At 38.1% G+C, this 22071-nt stretch overlaps 1 protein-coding gene across 6 annotated transcripts in view; it reads left to right on the forward strand.

Annotated features, from left to right (window-relative positions):
* VEZT (vezatin, adherens junctions transmembrane protein) overlaps positions 1-22071 on the forward strand; it is a 150143-nt gene that overhangs the window by 9605 nt on the left and 118467 nt on the right. For 4 of the 6 annotated variants that reach the window (XM_049792163.1, XM_049792161.1, XM_049792159.1 and 1 more), the window contains exons 2-5: positions 5409-5543; positions 13564-13653; positions 16135-16310; positions 19076-19351. In XM_049792163.1, coding sequence (XP_049648120.1) covers positions 5409-5543; positions 13564-13653; positions 16135-16310; positions 19076-19351 — 677 coding nt within the window. Of the gene's footprint in view, positions 1-5408; positions 5544-6453; positions 6575-13563; positions 13654-16134; positions 16311-19075; positions 19352-22071 lie in introns of all 6 variants that reach the window. The other 2 variants (XM_049792164.1, XM_049792162.1) reach the window with 2 other exon arrangements.

Consider the following 22071-nt stretch of genomic DNA (forward strand, 5'->3'; position numbering starts at 1 on the left):
TCTAGGTGGTCTCAGAAAGTGACATAGAAAAAGAAACTTAGAAGAAATTTCAGAAATAAATATAGCATATTGCTTAAAAACCCCATCTTGGTATCCTCACTTTCTTGAGAAAATACTTCCCATCAGTAACTGGTAGTATGATGGTAACATAACAATAAGCTGAATTATTGAAAATTTTTTTCTTCTCTACTTTGTACATTAGTCATTACCATGTCATTCTACCAGAGACAACTAGGAGTAAATAAACAGTCAAACATGAGTAATACTAACTATTCCAGTTACTAAGTCAAGAGTGGTTGAAAGTAAAGATTCAAAAATACATGCAAATAGATTCCTCTAGAATAATATGATGGTGTATTAATAGGAAGATGAGATTTTATATTTTAAATTTCCTTTTCATGCCATCCACTGAAACAACCTTGCTGTCCCTTTACCTCACATTCTAACATAAAAGCTTTCTCTCAAGTCTAAATTATAATTTTTTTTAAGTTGCAACCTATTACTGCTTGCAAGGATAAATTTCTGATATGTTCTGAATTTCTTAAAGTGTAGTATCTATAATACATGCAGAAATGTAAAATCAGTTCCTTTTTTTTTTTTAATGTTAGACTGGAAAAAAGGAACGCATGAATTTTGGGCAAAGAAAATGAGGAGGAAAAAAGGCAGATCCCTCCTATTTTCCCCAACCGAGTAGATTTTTTTAGTATTATCATGGCATTTGCAGGTGAAAACAGCTGAGCCTGACAATGCTGATGAGTGACAGCATGAATTGAAATCAAGGAACTTTTCTCATAATTAACGTGTATGTGCAAGAATATGTGCATATCTGTGATCTTTTTTATGGGAATGAAGGCATTTAGGAGTGAGAGGTTTGGGTAAGGATGTAAGCTAGAAATTCAGAGCTATAATTTGTGGCACATCAGACACATTATGAGAATTAATTGGTTTTAAAGCTTTGTGAAGATGAAAAATGCTTTGTAAGCATTAAGTATAATACTTCTGTCTCTTGTATTGAAACAAGTAGTATATAGAATAGGATATTTTAATGGTATCATATTGCAATTCTGTAGTTGCGTAATTAATAATTTTCTCATTCTTTAATAATATTGGAACTTTTGTGTGAATGTTCACAGACATGAAATGTACCCTTCAACTTTTAAAAGTTCCTGTACTGGATTTTCTAGCCCTGACTTACATATATCATGGGAGAAATTTGCTATAGACTGGTGGAGACATCCTCAGTGAGTTACACAGACCACACAGCTTTACAAATGACAGGCTTGTCACTATCATTGAAAGTTGGGCAGTATCTAGGACATGAAATACAATAAATAAATGGTGTATGTTTTTATGTTAGCATAGGCTAATGTATGTATGCCATCAGTGATGTTTCTAATAGAAGAGGTGTGTAATCATCAAATTTTCTGAGCAAAAATGTAAAGCTGCTTGTGCTACACATGAGACTTCACTCTTAATGGAAGAATTTTGTGATCGATTCATTAAGGTTCTTAATAATGTAATTTCACAAGGGCTTCAACCCACTTCTTATTCAGTGCTCTCTTTACCCACATCTTACATGCTTCTAATGGATTTGGAAAGGGGAACAATGGTGGTTTTACTTACAGCATAGGGGATTTTAGTCACAGCATAGTTCTTGGTCATTTAAGTTAATAAAAAAAGAGATTTTCCAATGTGCACTTAAGTTCCACTAATAATCTTTTAGAAAAAAATGTGAAAGAGAAAGCATGTGGAAACAGAGAAATATGTTAGAGGAAGATTATTGTAGCCTAAGTACTTTCTGAGAAACTGAAGGAGGAGAATCTGTATCTACTTGAAGGAATATGTGATAAACATTCAAGTTACATTTGCTAACTCAAATAGTCAGAAAATAGTCAGAAAACTGATTTCCAGTTCAGAACAGTGATAAAAAAATTGCAAATCTACCCATAATGAGACCCTGTAAAAGCTTTCAAAAAGTTAATCAGAAGGAATTTATGTAAAACTAGTAAGGTGCCTGTATTCTGCCTTGATTACAAGAACAAATGAAATTATTCTTCCTAGCTAGTTTCATTAACATTTGGAGAGATGGTGTATTTTTTACTATTTCTGTAGAGTAGAAAATGTACTAATTACAGTTAGGTAGAAGGTTTTGACCTTGCCAAATGCCCAGTAAGAGGGAAGAATTGGGCATTCTTACATCTCTGCAATATTTCACTTACTAAACATAGCGTTCTGGATTTTAGCTAATTCTGTCTTCAGTGGACAGAGTCTCTGTCTGTCTCTCTTTCTGCCTTCCTTCCTCCATTTTTGTGAGGAAATGGAACCAACCTAAATAGCGTTAGACTGATTTTCTTGATCAGCTTTTAGAAAATTATCTCATTATGGACCCGAAAGCGAGGTGCACCCTGAGATAGTAGTGGAAAAACTCCTTGGTATATCTGGGTTGTTTTGCCAGCTGTCTGTATCTAGTGAGTACCAATAAAGTACAAGAATAGTTATGTGTCAAGTGATGGCTGGCCTTCCTTATGACAAGTATGATCAAGATGATGGTCAAGATGATGGACAAGCATGGTCAAGATGATGGACAGGGCTGCCAAGAGCCTAGATACAATTTCCTTGGAGTCCTGCCTGGAGCGAGCATCAAAACTATGATTTTGAATAAAACACTCTCTCTTCACCCACTGCTTTGTCTATGTGCCTTGGCCTAAATGGGGAAAATTGTGTCTGGTTCTTACTGAAACATCCATGCTACCCTAAAGCCTCTCGTGTTGGGGTGTTCAGGTTGTTCCAGGTGTGCTGGCAGCGCGCAGTCCGGCTCTGTATGAAAACCATTTTAAGAAGACGAAGTTATGCGCATCCATTCATATTTTGAGTTTTGTCCTGAAGTTACTAAGGGAATTTAACTGTGTCTTAAATACGAGAAATATTCTAGTCTATTATGTTTTCTTTTTCATTTTAATTAAGTAATTCTCTACTTAGTGAGAAACTTACCTTCTTTCCAGCCAGTGCCGAACAGCACATTGTTTAATTAGTCAGATGCATTTGAAAAAGCACTCAACTGTGGAGGAAGGGTATTTGGAAAAAAGATAGGCTTGAGTTGTCACACTGGCAAAATTCCCACAAGGAAATGAGTCATTAACCTATCCTAGCATTTTGCACAATTGTTGTCATCGTGGGTGAGGGGGATTGTCTGTACATTAGTACTAATGTTTGAGTTTCGGGTAATGATCGGACACTGAATCTGTTGTGAGTAACTCGAGCAGAGCATGCAAAAGTATGGATTTGCATGCTTTAAATAGGTAAGTGATCAAAATAGCACTTTGGTGATGGGGTTAAAAAAAATCCCTAGAGGTAACAAGTTAATTTGTTCAGCTAGTATGAATGATTTCTTCCAAGTTTTATTGTATGGCAAGCAGTCATTTGAGATTTGGCCATGTTGGTACATGGTCATAGCAGATGGGCCGCCTTCGCAACTTGCACCAGCAAGTTAATGATAGTTAATGTAACAATTTGTAGTAGATGTTCTGTTGGTGGTTGTTTCTGCAGACCTCCACAACCATGCATTATTTACTGTAAAGTTTTGACTTTTTATTTACAATATTTTTATCTCATTGATAGTATGTTATATGCTTAAAGTGGTTTGTATTCTTCCCATACGATTTGCTAGTGTTTGAATGCTTCTGTGGGATGTTGATAAGATTTTTCAGAAGTCAAAATGAATCTCTAACTAACTAGGCTATTTAAGAGTAATTGCTGAGAGTTTTTCTTAAAAACAAAGGCTCTTTACATGTTCTGAGTAGAACTGGAGTTAGCATAAATATCCTTTCCATCAAGTCTATCCTATATACTGCCATATATGTGGTGGTAAACAAAAATAAGAGTTAAATAAATCTAGATATCTGCTGCAGGTGACAACAAGAAATTGCAGAATTCTATATACATAAATATCTAAACATGTAAAAACCCACTCTGTGGTGATCAGAATCCCATACTTTCTCTAAGTTTTGTTAAGGACTTTTTGTAAATTAGTAGTTTTGCCAGCAGCTTAAAAAAGTTAGTCGTTTGTGGTTATTTTTTAATACCTGTGATACTCCTTTGCCAGAAGTGCTAGTACCATCCTCGGAGAGAGCAGAAGCCTTTTTCTAATATGTTTTTCCATTTCTGTAAAACAGTCTGTAGGTACCTAATCAGGTTACACTGAGGCTTCATTTTCTGAAGTTTGAAAAGTGCTCTAGTTTTAAAGTTTGCCTCAGTAGAAGTGGTTCAAAGTATACTCTATTCAATTTTTATAAACTTTAGGAAAACAGTGTCATCACGTGTTCTGGAGTCACACAATAATATTTTAAAATATAATGCCAAATAGCATAATTTTTTTATTGAAACCATGTGATTTATAAGCTAAAGAACTCTATCAGGTAACCAAGAAAAAATGTTGCTGTGGGAAAAGTTGATTGTTTACATGCTTATTTCTCATGACATTGTTTTGTACGTTGACTGTCTTGCAGCTTCTTTCATTATGGTCAGGATGAAACCTAAGGGAGATATTTAAAGCAAAATTTTGGCTTCTTTGCTATTAACTGTGTTGGTTTTCTTCCTGTTGCATAGAATCACAGAATGGCTTGGGTGGAAGGGACCTTCCAACCCTAGTCGAACCCCGCTGCCGTGGGCAGGGACACCTTCCACTAGACCAGGTTGCTCAAAGCCCCATCCAACCTGGCCTTGAACACTGCCAAGGATGGGGCAGCCACAGCTTCTCTGGGCAACCTGTTCCAGTGCCTCACCACCCTCACTGTAAAAAAATTCTTCCTTGTATCTAATCTAAATCTACCCTCTTTCAGTTTAAAGCTGTTACCCCTTGTCCTGTCACTACAGGCCTTGATAAAAAGTCTGTCTCCATCTTTCTGTAAGCCCCCTTTAATTACTGAAAGGTTGCAATAAGGTCCTCTTGGAGCCTTCTCTTCTCTAGGTTGAACAACCGCAACTCTCTCAGCCTTTCCTCGTAGGAGAGGTGTTTCAGCCCTTTCAGATCATTTTTGTGGCCCTCCTCTGGACCTGCTTTAACAGGTCCATGTCTTGGTTGTGCTTGGGACCCCCGATCTGGACGCAGTACTGCAGGTGGGGTCTCACCAGAGCAGAGCGGAGGGGCAGAATCACCTCCCTTGACCTGCTGGCCATGCTTCTTGTGATGCAGCCCAGGGTATGATTGGCTTTCTGAGCTGCAAGCGCACATTGCTGCGTTATGTCCAATTTTTCATCCGCTGCTATCCCAAAGTTGTTCTCTGCAAGGCTGCTCTCAATCCATTCTTTGCTGGTTGTGTGCTTGCTGTATTCAGTTGTGTTCTGTGGGAAACAGGGAATGATTTTTAACATTGTTTTTCTCTCATTTTTATTTTTTAACTCTTTTTCAGAATTCCCCACTCTACCAATATCTGCAGGATTTGGGACACACAGATTTTGAAGTATGTTCATCTGTGTCACGGAAGGCAGAGCAATGTGCAGCAGTGGAAAGCCAAAAAGAGCGGACTGTGCATGCTGCCCAGAAAGTGAGTGCTCTCCTGTTCCTGAGTATTTATCTTCTCGAAAGAGAACTGCATTACTTCACAAATAGGCAAACATCAGAGGGGTAAAGATCAATCTCTTACTGTATTTAAAAAAAAAGGAAAGAAAAAAAAACAAATAGAAACCCCAACCAGTTTTCATATCTTGTCTGCAAATGTATTTAGGAACACATGGTTTGCCAGTATAGTTTGGAGTGTTTCTTTGCACTTATGTAAGCTAGGGAAGCAAGAGACTTTGATAATGAATTTTTTCAGTGTTGTAAGTTATCTTATGTACTGGATATTATTATGTTAGCTTAGCGTGACATTCTGGGAATAAGACCTGTGATTTTCTGGAACAAAATATTTATAGTTCCTAGCCCTTCTCAGGCATTCAGCTGCTAAATATTGCTTACACTGTGACAAAACATATTAAGAAAGAGGATTTCTGGGAAGTATAAATACAGTAACCAATCTGAATGAGATAGTAGAACTGTGGTTAGGATATGGCAATTTTCTAACTCTAACAGCTGACAAGGATCATCAACTGATTAGCTCAGACTTCTTATATCTCTATCATTCCAAGTGAAGGCTTGTGGGTTTTTTTAAAACATTTTGGTATTAAAATTATGCTTGAGAATTTGGCCATTTAACACCTACTATGGCCTACACATTTTTTGTTTTCCTTATTAAAAATAAATGGTATTTTATTGTTATTGGTAGTATACAGGCAATGTGACTCAGATGAGTAGCCGTAGCGTGGGTGCGGAAATTCCTCTTTTGAGGCAGCTAATGTAGGAATCTCTTTGCAACAAGTATATTGAAAATTCAGTAGTTGGCCTGTCTTTTCCATAGCACCTAGATGGAGCATGCCTCTTACAGAGGCTTTCAGAGCCTACCTCTTTCACTTCCACAGTGGAGAGTTCAATTTTCAGTGGTCGTGCTCCAACTATGTGCTAAGCCAGGAGGAAAAAGAGGCCTCCATGCAGACTTCTCTGTCCTGGCCATTGCAGGCTGAGGTGGGCAGCACCTCACAGGTGAGGACCCAAACCAAGCATTCATGGGTTGATGCGTTGCCTCTGAAGAATTACCATTTCTTTCTCCTCTCTCCCCACCATCTACAGTAGCTTCCAACCTTGTGCACCTTAGGTCATCTGATTCTTGCCTGCTGTGGGTTTTAACCACTCACTAGACCTCTGTTTTCCTATTGTTCATTCCTGCTTTATGCCTCTTCAGTCATCTTCAAATCAGATGTTCACAACCCCTTTCCTCTTGTTTGTAACCTCTGCTGCTTCCCTGCTCCACAATGTTCCACCCTCCCAGTTAGCTGGCAGTGAACTGGGGAGAGCATCCTATTTTTCCCAAACACAGGCAGTATGATGTGAGTGGCCCTGAGATCTCCAGAAGTTCTCCCTGCAGGTTTTGGTGGCTGGGGGATCGTATGGCAAATGAGGAGAGCTGATGCTTTTCTAAGGATCTTTTCGCAAATAATGCCATCTTGACATGTATCCGCTACTCAGTTCTCAGATGCTTCAAGGAATTAGCCAAGTAATAGTCACAGTTAGTTAGGCTTTATTTCAACAACATTTTTTTCGGGTTTGTACTCATCCCTCTTGTTCCTCCTTTGTTTTAGGTCAGAAGTATTTTTTTCTTGTGGGATTTTTAATCTATTCTGCTCTGTGTAGGATCTTATGTGGGGTAGGATTTGGAAGTGTATGAATTGATGTGGATAACATGCATCAGTTTTTTTCTTATCTGGGGAAAGAATTTGTGGTTTTTGAAATGCTTGCAATGGTATGGTGTACTTGCAAGGACTGGCATGCACAGTCTTTGAAGTGGAAATTTAGAAGCTGGAGTGTGAAGCTTATTCATCTAGCATTATTCAGAGAAGTGTTGATGGGTCATGCTTTCATACAGTGATATACATTTCAACCACTCTCTGTATAGGCTATATAAGCTTCCTCACACACCCAGGAATCCATTTGAAAAGACAGGATAATAAAACATGAAACATTTTGCTTTGGTCTTCAGGCCTGCTGGAGTCTATCTTCATGGGTAGATTGGTCATAGTTTGTGTTTACCTGTTGGGCAGGTGCACTGCGCACTTTGCTTCACAGCCTTGATCCCCAGTTTGTAAGACTTGTAGTCCTATGGAAATGTGCCATGTCTCCCTTCTCTCATACCCCACTTTCTGATCAAAGATGACCATGTAAATAAGATGCAGGATGCATATCCATTGAGCAGACCATTAAGTACCACTGTGTGCCCAGCACATGGATTAAACAGAGCCTGTAAAAAATAATCATACTATATTAAGAATCCCTAAGTTTAGCATGTTCAGCCATGTTCTTGTATAGTTTACAGCTTTTCAAAGAGTTCAGCAATCATGTAGAAAAAAATTACGAAGGAGCTTCGATACAGGAATCCAGTCTTGTGTGCTGAGGATTTCTGACCCCAAGAAACAGATGGGTGGAGGAGCAGTAGTGATTCTTGCAGTGTCTCCATGCTTCCTTGGCTGGTTTCTCTAATGTAGGATTTTAAATTTAATGAAGAAATTGATTTCTAGTTACTGTTGATGAGGTTAGCTATTGCATTTGCAATAATGATTGCTTCTATCAGTGGTCACAAAGCAGGGCTGAATTTAATTCAGGGTTTAACTCACAATTTTTTATACTTTAATTTAAACTATCTTTAAAAGTATTAATGGAAATATTAGGTCCACTACCCTTACTTTTCAGAATTGCCAGTTGGTACGCACGATAACTCTCAAGAAACCACCTGAAAATATGTTTTCCCTTTAAAGCTATTGGCAGTTTTCTGGTACATTTACATTGAAGATACCTGTTCTGGCTTAGTGCAGGAAGACTTTAATTAAATCACTGTTAATTGAAGATTAGGGTGACATATTTCATTGGCCTACTATCTGTTCATTACTACAAAGCAATGCATGGACTATCACTTGTTAGCTGGATTATTTTATTTTGCGTAATTACTTTGGTGGAAGTCAGTAAAGCAGTATGATGCTATGTTAATGTGTATCATTTCCACTGAATTTAATACAAAAGTGCTGTGGGGTGAAGAACCTCAAAAGTATTAAGTATACTGCTTTTAAAAGCCTCGAGTATTCTGCTTTTTCCCTCTCACTTCCCCTCAAGCTTTTTACACTTAATTTTATTGCGTTGGGAGCAAGTCCTCCAGTTTCGTGTCAGATGTAGAAGTAATTCGTCATGGTTTGCCTTGCAACTTGAAGGGAGTGGGTGTGTGAAAATGGGCTGTCCATTTCTTACAAATAGTAGGATGTCATTCGCATTGTCTCATCTCTGTCTAGACAAGGACACGTAGTGGAAACAAGGAAGAAACCTGTGTGTAATTTCTAGTGATAAAATGCCATAGGTTCTTCCTGCTGCTGTTCTAGTACCAGTTTGGGAAAGTTAACACTTTTCTTTTGTAATCTGGTATCAGAAAGTCTGTTGTTGTCGTATGATTTCTGTGTCATTTTGGTAGGGTGTCTCAAAAGGAAAGCGAATGAGAGAGAGGCAGCTGGCCACACATTTAAAGAAGTAGACTGGATTTAGGAGGATCTGCGGTTCTGTTGCAACTTTTTTATGACATACAGGCAAATCATTTACATTCCCATCCAATCATTTCCTCATTTTTACGTGAAACTGTTATCACTTCCCTTCTCTCAGCCTTCACTGGCCTAGTCTACTGAAATTTTAAAATGTCTGGGAAACAAATGGTTTCTGAGTTCTGAATATGTACCTACTCACAGTCCTAATAGAAAATTATCTTAGTTGGGGCTTAGTGTAATGCAAAATATGATCACAGGGAGTAGATGATGTTCCATGCTCAGTGATGCCTAGTATGTGTGTATCGTTTCCCTTCTGTTCTGAAAAGCAAGTTTACAAATGCCTTAAACACTTTATTAAAATAAAAATAGAAAAGCTGCAGTATTGAGTTGAGATTGTTTACTCCTCTTGTATTCAGTCAACTAGGAACCCTGTGCAGATACAATCTGTTGACATGTAGCAAGATTTTGGCAAGGCAAAGATCTAGTTTGGGATCTTCAGGGACTGAAAATACAAATGTGGAAAAAAAAGAGGTTCCTACTGACTGATACAAACATCACTGTTGTGTCTTGCTGTCCTGCCAAGCAGATCATATGGTTCAGGCTTAATGAAAGGCAGAGGCATCAGTTGAATTTGAAGCACATCTTAAATAGTTCTCTGTGTGTGTGGTTTTGGTGTCTTTTTTTAATCAGAGCATGGTCTTAGTGAACATGGAGCTGAAAAGCTGTAAAGGTGCTTCAAGGTTGTGTGCTGAGAGCAGATGAAATGCCAAGCTCTGATCTGAGGGAGTATGGAGATGTGATTTAGCATGGTAATTATAGGTGCAGTGTTCCTGGCTGTACCAATCTCTGGAGAAAGTTACAGCTAAAGTTCTGGTCTCATGATCACTTGGTACTCAAAAGCACTGTTTGCAAGAGCTCCTAGACCTGTTTTCTGGAATTAAATCCCATTTGGGTAATTCTGCTTGATCTTTAAGGAATGTATTTCTTTCCATTTACATTTTTCCTTTCTCAGTCATTTTCCTAGACTGCTGTGTATACCTGAATGTTTAAATTGATTATACTGTCACACCTTATCCCATCTTAGATGTGATAATATTTTGTTGTGGTTTAACCCCAGCCAGCAACTAAGCACCATGCAGCTGCTTGCTCACTCCTTCCCTCTCCCAGTGGGGTGGGGAGGAGAATCGAAAAAAAGAAGTAAAACTCATGGGTTGAGATAAGAATGGTTTAATAACTAAAGTAAAATAAAATATAATAATATTATATTTTAATAATATATATAATTTAATAATAAAATACAATAATAACAACAATAATGCTAATAAAAATAATAATAATAATAATAATAGTAATGAAAGGGAATATAACCCCAAAAAAAGAAAGAGATAAATAAAACCTAAGAAAATACAAGTGATGCACAATGCAATTGCTCACCACCTGCTGACCAATGTCCAAGCAGCAATCCGTCCCTCCCAGCCAACTCCCTCCAGTTTATATACTGAGCATGACGTTCTGTGGTATGGAATATCCCTTTGGCTGGCTCGGGTCAGCTGTCCTGGCTGTGCTCCCTCCCAGCTTCTTGTACCCCTGCTTGCTGGCAAAGCATGCAAAACTGAAAAATCCTTAACTTAGGATAAGCGCTACTTAGCAACAGCTAACACATCAGTGTGTTATCAACATTATTCTCACACTAAACCCAAACCACACTGTACCAGCTACAAAGAAGAAAATTAACTCTATCCCAGCAGAACCAGGACATATTTCATCACTGGAACAGGGCTGGTGCTGGAGGCAGCTGCTGAGGGTTGTGTTGGGGCTAGCCCTCAGTAGCTGTGCAGGTGACCTGATGTGGAAAGGCAGAAGGACCAGTTCTTTGCCTTTGTCTAGGGCTTCCACCCACTTCATGCTAGCTCTGGGTAGCTGGAAGTTATTTAATATGTAGCATTATCTTCTTTCTGAAGTGCACAGAATTGAAAGGTGCAAAAGTGAATTATGATATTTTAGATACCTGCTGGTTTGCCATTTCAGGTTCATCCTGTACAAAAGAGAAATAGTCTTTAGAATTTTATTTAGGATACAAATGAATGTACCTAAAATGTGCATGTTCTATGCAATATTTTTTTTAAATGTTAGGAGCTATACATCTTTGTTATTCAGTTTACAGAGAGTTTGACTGAGTGGTGTTCTAAAGTTGTAAGAAGAATACTCCAGAAGCATCGGCAACATGACCTGACTTGTGTGTTGATGAAAGTTGTTTTACTTGTCAGTAACACTCCCAATGGGAATACAAACTGTGAGACACTATTCCAAGGATCTGAATAATTTAATGCGTTACTGTAGTCTACTGGGTCACAGCCCAAGACAGTGGGTTGTCTTGTTTTGTGTTTTCAAGCACTGACATGCCTGTTGAGTGTTTATGCAAGCTCAGATTTTTTATTTTTAAATTAAACCACTGAAAATAAACCAACAGATTACTTATGTAGCACAATAGTATGGTGTTTTTTTCAGTAATTCCACAGTCTAGTCAGCTGGTAGCAGTTTAAAATTATCTTTAGTGTAGGTTTAAATGTTCATGATAAAAACCCGAAGGCTTATAAAGGCTAAGGAGTTGAAACTGGTAGGCTCCAAGAGGCATAATTTTAAATAGTAAATGGACAATTCATTCTGTACTCTGCTTTCAGAGTACGGAGGAAAGCACTTCTGAATGAAGTATCAGTCTACAACTCAAATGCAGAGCAAGAACCTTTGTTTATTTAATCTCAATTTTCTACAGATTGTAATCTTAAAATTTTGTTTTATTTTGCATCACTTTACAAGAAACTTGGAGGATAATCTAGTGCTGCAGTTTGTGACACTCTTCCAACTTATGTCAGTGCCCTTGAGCAACATCAAAATATAATCACTTGGATTTATTCCATAGTCTAAGAAGTGTGGGTTACTGGGATAGCTCCTCCTAGTAAGCCATGATGATGTCTGTGTATTGGAAAGAGCTATCATTATGAAACCGCTATTATTGGTTTGTCTCTCCACTGACCTAAAAACACTTCCTTTTGGCATAGGCCTGCAATTCTAACTGTACACAGAAAGATGAGACATACGTAAAGAAAAACTTGAGTTAGGTTACCTAAATGGATGCCAAAGTTAGTTATTTCAAAAATTGTTGAAGCATGAGGGCTTTAGGGTAACCATTTCTGATGTTACTCAAAGCTGTTCTGCCCTGGCTTGCTGCATCAAACTTGTGTCACATCGCCTTTCAGAGGGCCATCAGGCTGATCACAGGGCTCACCGCAAAGCTCCAAGCTCCTGTTACTTCGTTTTACTCTTCTATGTCCCACCTTATAGTTGGGGGAAAAAAAGAAAAAAAGAAAAAAAAAAAACCAAGAGGGGAAAAAGGAAAGAAAAAAACCAAGAGGGAGAAACAGAAACTGCTTTAATGCAGACACCATTTATACATTAAGCTATTACAATGTTTGGGTTTTGGTTTTTTTATTTTGAAACAGTACACCACAAAATGTAAGTGCTCCACAATTTTTTTTTGGCATACACTTCGTTTGATTGTATTACATGTCAGCAGCCTGAAGATTAAGAGGTAGGGCCTCAGAATTCATGAAATATATGTAAGTAAATATTTTGAGAAATACTTCCTGTCCGTTCAGTCTGAGGAAAGTAGATATACAGTGTGTGTCAAAAACTCCATTTTTTTTTTCATTGAATGGGTGCAGAGTGAAGCAAAATCATGTATCTATTTAATTATAATCTTTCATGTATCATATTTTAGGAAGATACATAAGTAAAATGTGTGATGACTGAGAGGAAGTCCCTCTAATTAGTGGCGTTTGAAGTTACGTTTACAGCTGAGATGAAAGTGTGGATTTAGGTTGGATGGGAAGCAGCATGGAGACAAAGTACCTGATAGCACACGCTGGTTGGGACAGGGAGTTTCTGGGACAGTTCCTCTTCTTACAGTCACTCTGTCCCTGTCGACAACTTCTCCTAAGCCTTGTCCTCAAGCTGCGGTGGTCTGCCAAGGAGAGGTTGTTCCTTTCCTGGTCTTTTATTTTTCTTCAGTCCCTGTCAGCCATTTAACTTCACTGCTTTTTTTATCCTCAAGGAAGGAGAAAGTCTTTCATATCGATGCAGTAGCTGCCAACTTGAGATTAAACTAATTCTAGCTATAGTTATTTTTAACAGTACAACATAACAATCCGTTATGCTCCAAATAGGTGGGGTTACTGAAAGCTTTATTTCACACTCTTGTGTACAGTCAAACTGACGGGAAGCAGATGTTCCCTTAGAGTACTCTGAAGTTAGGCCAGACACAGTAAGCGAAACTTCCTTACAGGTACTTGGGTCTGAGTTAACAAGAAATGCAGAAATAAAGGAATTGTCTGTTGTTATTTATTTGTTTCTGGCTTTGGTGTTTTTTTTAATTGGAGTAATTTCTTTTCCCTTCAGCAAGGCATCCTGTCAAAACTAGTTGAGTTCTTTAGAAGTTGGTTTCCTTTTCCACAGTATAAGAAAGACGATGACATACTTCACCGACTGGTAAGTGATGACTTTTTTTTTTTCCCCCATTTCCTTTCCTAATCCACAAGTCTTTCTCTCCTTTGTACCTCATCCTCTGAGCACCATCTTTGGTCTGTATTGTTGGTTTTGGTTCTAAGAGTTTTACTTATTCTTCAGATAATATTGATTCTGGTTTCCAGAGTCACTGTGCCAGGCAAATTGGGCACCCAAGAACGGGAACAATATCAGTAGCCAGGTTGAAGGTGTTCAAAATGTGGAAGAGAAATTAAAATAAAATGTGTGAGAAATTAAAGAAACTCTTGAAAGCTGAAAGGAGTTAACCTCCAGTGTAGCTGGAGGTGGAAGGCAGTGTGGAAGCGCTGACTGAGAAAGTCCATATGTTGCAGCCTGGCTCCTTGCAGACACAGCTCAAGACAGAAGGATCTAGAGCTTCATCTGAGTGTTGCTTCACTCTCTGTTTCAGCTTGTTAGCTCAGGCATAGCACAAACGCAGCTGTACTACCCCTGGACCCAACCTGGCCTATTTGTTTCTTCACTGCTCTCTGCAGTGCTTCTGCATTTGGGAGAAGCAAAGCAGATTAAGGTACCTCCATTATAATGCGTCAGAACCGTGTTACACATTAAGAGCAGATGACATCTGTGTAGCAGTCTGGCTGTAAGGAGAGGCAAGAACAGTTCTCTGCACTACCAACGTGCTCTCATCTCAGCAGTTCAGAAGCAGGTTGGATGTTCATCTGCCTCACCAGAAGTTGTATTCTCCCACTCCTGGAGCCTGCAGGAACTTCTAGGGCCCAAGTCAGCCTATGTGGGCTAGACCTGAAGGGTGATAGTTCGAGCCCAGATAGTTAAAAATAGTTTTATTCTGCCTTTACATTTGTTCTCTGCAGTGCCACTTTCTAGCCAGTTCAGTCTCTAGCCTGGGCTTGTCGGAGATCTGCTTTAACTTGCACCCAGCTGCTTCAGGTTCCTAGTCTGGCTTGCAAATGTCACATTATGCAAACTCTTCCAGAATTTAGAAGATAGAATTTTGATGTGTTTTTTCCCTACTATGATGTAGGGATGATGTCTTCAAACATAGCTTAAAAAAAAGGCATCGAGCAACGTGAGAAGTTAGGGGTTTCCATTTCTCAGAGTTCTGCTGAGTCCAACTGCTATCTCTTCTCCCTTATCTCAAGAGGACAAAATTTCCTCTGAAACCTCTCAGTAGTGATCTTTGGTTCTTTTTTCTTCCTCCCTCTTCCCCTATGAATCAAAGGTATTAACAGCTTTTTTTAGCCTTACTTTCTTGAGATGGAGACACAACCAAAGAATATGGAAAACATGTTTCTCCTGCTGCATGCTACAGTAGAGTACTGAAATGACACAGGATGCATCGGCGGAGGGCAGAGTTTCCTCTTGCACACAGTCCTGAAACAAATGTTTTCCATTAAAAGTAGAATGCAAGTTATCTCAAGTGACATAAATGTATGGAATTAAACTTTTGCCTAGCTATCTTATGATTTCATAAAGAATCTAATTCTGTCAGTAGCAGAACTGAACAGATTTTGTACTGTGAAATGTCATACTTCTGTTAACAGCTTCTATTAGAGGGTTTTCAGAAGTATTCTCCTTTACCTCCTGTAATCTAGCTAGATGCAAAGATGCACATGTTCAGTGTTTGTTGGGTTTTGTTATGACATTCTTGACTTGAAGTGGTTTGTAATTATAGTTTGGTGCAGTATCCAAATTAAAATTTATGGGGGCTTCTCTGATGGATATATTTGTCTTCAAGAGCTGTGTATTTGTCTTGAAGAGCTATAGTTGTAGGGGAAAAAATAGGAAATGCTTATCATGGCATCAAATCCACAAGTAAGTAACTCCCTGAAGTTTGCCTGGAGTTTAGCAAGTGAGGGCTTCAGAGTCCCATGCAGTTCCATGTTTGGATCAAGTTCTGTTGGGAAAGAAAGGCACAGCATCCCGCAAGAGAGGACTTCACTCCCTTGGCTTGGGGCTTGAGTCCAGTGCATTGACCCTACTGTTATTAAGTGTCCACAGGTGACTTTTTGTTGGCTAATTTGTAATATCTCTCTCTTTCTAATTTTTTTTTTTTTGTTAATGATGTAAATTATGTCATGACATTAAAAAACCCCAAAGTGTTTGCTATTTTATTACTGATCTTCTAATAGATATAGTAGCTCTCTGATTCTTACGCAAATATATTGGCATAATCTGTGGCATGTTTCCAGGTATTGTTACTATCTAGGTCAGATCACAAAGTCAGTGCAATGCATCCTGCAAGTCTGAACTGTTAGGTAGTATGTTAGTTTTTAAAGTTAAGCAAGTTTAATAAAAATGAAGTAGCTACTTGTGATATATCTGAAACATTCCTGTAGTCTTTGGGAACAGATTGTTAGCAAAGTGTTGAGTGTCTGGGTGTTTTCCTTGTTCTGCTAACTTAATTTTAAGAATCTGCATATTCTTTACTAATGCCTGTTTTTTCTGCTACCTGTTTGTGGTAAGGATGTTGGATTTCGATTTGACACGCTCCGTACCATCCTGCAACAGGAAGTTCTGCTGCAGGAGGATGTGGAACTGATTGAGTTCCTTGACCCCAGTATCCTGTCTGCAGGGCAGTGTAAGCAACAGGAAAATGGACAGCTTCCAACGCTACGCTCCCTAGCAACTCCTAATATTTGGTATTGTACAGAGAATATCTACCACTATATTCACTGAGAAACAAGTAAAAAATATATTGTGTGTTCTTAATATAAAGTACAGAAATAAACTAACTATTTTTTTTTTCTCAGGTCTTTGAGTCTTTAGTCCACTAGTCCCCAGATTTTTATATAAGCGTGTTTTTTCCCTTGGGTGTTTTATTGAAAGCATGAGTTTTAATCTGAGATAGCTACATGAACATGAATGCGATACTTCCAAAGCCTAATATATGCTATAAGGAAGAACTATCATGGTTGATTAATTCATTAATTTCTAAAGCTCTACAATGGTGATTTTGATAAGTGTGAAGGCTGAATTGAAAGGTGTTTTCTTTGCTGTAGCCTTCATAAAAATATGTTTGGGGGGGTGCAGTTAATTTTCAGATGTAGAGTACCAGATGAACAGACTAAGGAATATTTAAGTAAGATGCATTCAAGTCAGCAGAGGCTCATGAAATTCACCCTAGAATACTGAAGGAGCTAGCTGCAGCAGTGTCTGAACAGCTACCACCTGTATTTGAAAAATAACAAGGATGGTGGGTGTTCTGATAGAGTGACTTGCTCAGAAATGGACAGGAGTCAGTAGATAATATCTCATATCACAGCCCAATGCTATGTTTTCATACATATGTTAGGAAAGTAGATAAAATTATTATAAAGCCACAGCAGGTTAAAAAACCCAGCTGTTTAATTTGTAATATGTCATTGTTGATGCTCTCTGTCAAACGAGAACTTTTGAACCAGATTTTTCCAGTGTTTTGTCCTGGTCCTAGCACTATTCATTGTTTCTTTAATTATTCAGGTGATAAAGTACACTTAGAAAATTTGTAAATATTGCTCAGCTTACAGATGACATCGTTTGTAAGTGTTTTGGCAGAATGGAGTTCAAAAGTAGCCTGGAGAAATATCTTGAACTGAATAGAAAAGTCAATAAAGGCAGAAGTCTAATGATACACTTGGGAAGGAAAAATCAAATTAACAAACATGAAGTGGTGAATAATTGGGTAGGGAGTACTACTTCAGAAAAGGATCTGCACATCATTGCAGAGCATAAATTGAATGCATCAGCAAATTATTCAAAAAATGGCAAATCTCATCCTGGTGTCCTTGTTATATGCAGGACATGGGGGTTTACTTTTCTGTCTGTTTCCCTAAGCCTTGTGTTAGACTACAGCATCTGGTTTTGGATGCCACTCCTGGAGAGGCATAGGTAATTTAGAGACAGTCCAGAACAGAACAAGAAGAATAGTGAGTTTAGAAAATGTAATCTTTTGAAAACATTAGCGTGTGCTAGGATTATTTGGCCAAAATGGAGAAAATTGAGGTGGGATGGAACAGTGTTACAATGTGTAGAAGCTAGTTAATAAGAAGGTGGTGATCAGTTGTTGTTTATTCTGTTCAGAAAAGGGAAAGATGTGATGTGATTAATTTGCCAAGGATTAAGATTGGACTTAGGGGAAATCTTTTGAACTCTAAGGATACTCATGAGTTGGAATAGCTACCTGGGTGGGTTGTGGAGTCTCCATTTTCTTCTTCAGCCCGTCTATGATGATCTGGATTAACCTGAAACTGCAGATGGACAAAGTGAGCTCTTAAATCCCTTCCAGTCTTTCCTTGTTGTGATTAATTTTTTGTGTGTGTGATTTTTATTATTTTTTTTTAATGTACCAAGGAAGTTATAGCCTGTGTGTATGTCCTTTTTAAATTTAATTACACATCTGGAATATTTTAACCCTGGACCTTTACTGAAACCTATCAGTAGCCCTGAAGAGTTAACACTTGTATAGCTTGTTGAAATATGACCACAAAACTGTCCAGAAAATAGAAACCCAGAGATCATGTCTTATTTTAGAAATGGGAAAATATTCCTTGTATATACTTCCAAAACTAAATACAGGATACGCAGCTTTAAGGGGTGAAGAAAGTGAATACTTTACTTTCCAAAAATTCTGAAAAAGTTGTTATGCACCCTGAAGCCCATATCCCATCCATCTCTGTGAAGACTGTCATAATTTTACAAAACTGCAACTGCAATACTATATATGAAACACAGTGTATTTTCTAGCAGTTACTTATTTTTGTTGAATTTTTCTAGTTGAAAATAACAGCTTTATGAAGTTTTTAAAATGTCCTTGAGAAATAATTGAACTGAGATACTAGTAACTCTGTTCTTCAAGGATTTTCAAAAGCTGCCAAATTATTTAAAATGATTATTCAAGCCATCTTTATAAAAATGTGTTAAAAACTAGTGGTGTGTTCGTGTCCAAGTTAAATGAGTCAGACTCTGGAAAAAATAAAGCTGGCATTACTTGAGGGTTTTGTTACCAAAAGAAACATGCCCTTCCCTACTGTACTCTTGAACCTGGAAGTACAGATATTCCAGTTCCTACCCACCCTGGCTTATAGTGCTGAGTAGTCAGCTTTTTTCTTTTTCTTTTTTCTTTTTTTTTTTAAGTCATATGTGTAAGAGAAACTGACCTTTCAAAGTGGTATATTATTCTTCTACTGGTGCCATAAAAAAGCCGGAGAAATGTTTCCTTAACATATACTGACCAAATAATATCATGTACATGTATATCTAAATCTGCCACTAGGAGTAGTTTTTGGTGTTTACAGCTCCCTTCAGGACCTACATAAAAGCCCTGTAATAAAATGTCATAATCCCAAAATGTAGCCAAAAGCTTCATGATTTTCCCACTTGTTTGACCTCAGGAATCTGTGGTTGATGATACTTTCTCTGTTTGCAGGGATGTCTCGCTGTTTCTTGCCTTTGTAAGTGCACTGCTTATGCTTCCTTCATGGTGGAAGGAATCATTGTGGCTGCTGTGGGGACTAGTTCTGCTTGTCTATGCAGTCTTTCGAGTGTGGGGCACATGGAGGACAGCCAAGCTGCAAATGTCCCTGCGAAAATACTGTATCCAGCTGGAAGAAACAGTGGCGAATAGCCGAGCTTTTACTAATCTCGTTAGGAAAGCTCTACGACTCATTCAAGAGACTGAAGTAATTTCCAGAGGATTTACCCTGTGAGTCTATATTTCACTTTATTTAATACACAGATCCATCCAAGCCAGATGTCTTCTAAAATTGTCTTGTTACAGTCTCCCATATCAAGTGGAATTACCGAAAAACATAATAGGTAAAGCTTTTAATTTACATAAAATTGTATAGTTACCATTCATACTAAAAGTATGAATTCTAACAACTCAGTATTAAACCCCTGCATCCTGAAGGAGAATCAAGTCTCACAAAACTCCTATGCCTTTGAAATCTCCTGCTCTGCTAGCAGTGAAATACATGAAGAAATGGATTTTGAAACAATTTAGTTACTGTTTTGGAGAGTCATTTGGAGGGTTGTTTGTTTGAGGGGTTTTTGTATCTTATATTACCAAATCTATATAAATAAACTGACCTGCAAGTAAACATTCATGCTTAGAAAACAAGATGACATGAAAACCTTTCTATTTTTATTTAACAAATAACAGTCTGAAGTAATGAGAACACAGCAATCAGCAAAGACCATCAAAGGTCATTTCCCACCTCAAAAAAAGTTTACATTACTCTTTTTCCTTGCATACAATTGTTGAGATGTTTAGATTCTTAAATTATTTAGTGCTGAATTTGCCACTCGTCCACTTAAGGGATGTGAAAGTGTTCCTGGTTATTTAGCTCCTGTAGCTATTTGGTAACTTTTGCTTATTTGCTATGTGAAAGGATGTTAGAACATGTTCAGTGTACACAATGATCCCAAAGCCAACAGGCCCGCTTCTGTGCACTCTCATTGCTATGTATGCTTTTCCTTGTAACAGCCTATGGTTAGATATATACCTGTGCCAGTTAGACTTAAGGTTAAAGGAGGTTGGAAACGCCAACAGCTAAAATCCAGTTGACTTCTTTCTAAAAACAATAAAAAATTTCCTGGTGTGCACCAAGAAATTGTTTGTTCATGCCACACCAACTATTCTGTGCTGAGGCACATGTCTTCACATGCAAGCTTGAAACTGTAGACTTAACATTTTGAATTAATTTTCTAGCTTAAGATACCTTCAGTATGCTTCATTGAAGAAATGTTTCATTCTCCTTTTGGAATGCATAAGCATGTCTTCAGTCTGCCTAGCTATGTGTTTTGTTTTGATTTGATTTTTTGCTGAAGAAGCATATAGTTAAGCAATAGGCAGTCTTATCTTTGCAAACGGGTTCTTAGAAGAAATTATTGTTAGGGCTTGTCCAAATTACAGATGAGAAAAACATTTAGATTTTTTCTAAGTTTAAGCAAATGAACTTGTGGTCAATGTCTAAATTGCTTGTGCTTGTTCTTTTACTACATATCTTAGATAACAGATTAACAAAAACCAGACTGGTCTTTAAGCTGATGGTTGATCTAATAGTCTCTTTACTTAAAATTTTGGCAAGCTTTTCAAAAGACTTTGGAGTATGGATGGAGTGGGAGAAGTCTGACTGTGCCAGCGTCCTCATTGGAACAGTTGTCCAGTATGAAGAAGTCAGTGCTGTATTGGTTTTGGTTTGGTTTAGCCTGGAGGAAGTTCTAACCTCCAGAGTGTCCTCTTCTGCATCCACATATGCAAGACGTGCTTGAAATTCCAACCATGAAATTCTTTGCTTGAGATAGTGCTTCATGTATGATCCAAAAACCTAGCTACCGCTACCCCTTTTTTCTTCCAGAATTTTGCTGCGATAAACCTTAGCAGAGCAAAGTTTAGTATGTTCTCCTGTAGTAACCTTGTTGAAGTCTTAATGCTTGTTCAGAAAGAGTCACATGGCAATAGAAATGGTTGGCTCTGAAAAGTTAATTAGTATCTTCTTGTGTCATTTTACATCCTAGAAGGAATGGGATTTCAACCAGGTAGCACAGCACCTGGTAGCACAGTTCAATGATATGTATGCTGCTGTTTTAATATGCTGGTAGCTCAGCATAGTTTGGACTGTGCATTAACCATGTTGTGAATGGAAAGATGCTGAAGCTGACATTTAAATAGTACTGAGTTCAGATTTTGACTAGCTGTAATTAGCTAAAGTCTGATATGACAAGCCCAGCTCTATAGTTTTGGCCTGAAGTTCCTTGCATTCCACTGCTGGTTTTTCTCCGCATCGCACCATCCATTGCTATGTTCTCATAGGTTACTTTACATATGCTTTGAAATATCTATGGCTTTGATTTATTCTACCCTATTTGCCCCTTGTTAATTGATGTTTGACTGTCTCTGTAAACGTTAAATTATTCTTGATGAGGTTTTGGTCAGTTGTCTGCTGGTTCACTGGTTTACTACTGTGTGGCAGTGACTGCCATATGCTTAACCAATCCAAACATCATTTTGCCTTCATTCCTTTCCCACCCAAAAACCCCACAACAGCCACTTAGAAAAGGAACTAAAAACCTGTCAGGCCTCTCTTATATTAGCTGCTCTCAAAGGCAACTGGATATTCTGATTGCAGAATGGTCTTCAGAAGTGATTAACGATGCTGTTGGCATTTCAGGTGTGTCTGCATGGTACAAGCTCTGTGATGCAGATATGGCCAAGACCTCACCAGGGTAGTTTGGATTACAGAAATTGTGTAGCCAAGGAAGGGCAGTGCTCTACGCGGGCAGAATGGCAGTATTTCTGTCTAATTGCTTCATTTGCAATTAGGCAAATGAAGCCTGATCACGGGTTGCAGCCTGGAATTTCTGATGCGTAATGAGAGCATGTCCATTGTCTTGCACATTATAAAATGAAAACTGTAGGAA

This window comes from Accipiter gentilis, chromosome 34 (genome assembly GCF_929443795.1).
Source record: "Accipiter gentilis chromosome 34, bAccGen1.1, whole genome shotgun sequence".
NCBI lineage: Eukaryota > Metazoa > Chordata > Aves > Accipitriformes > Accipitridae > Astur > Astur gentilis.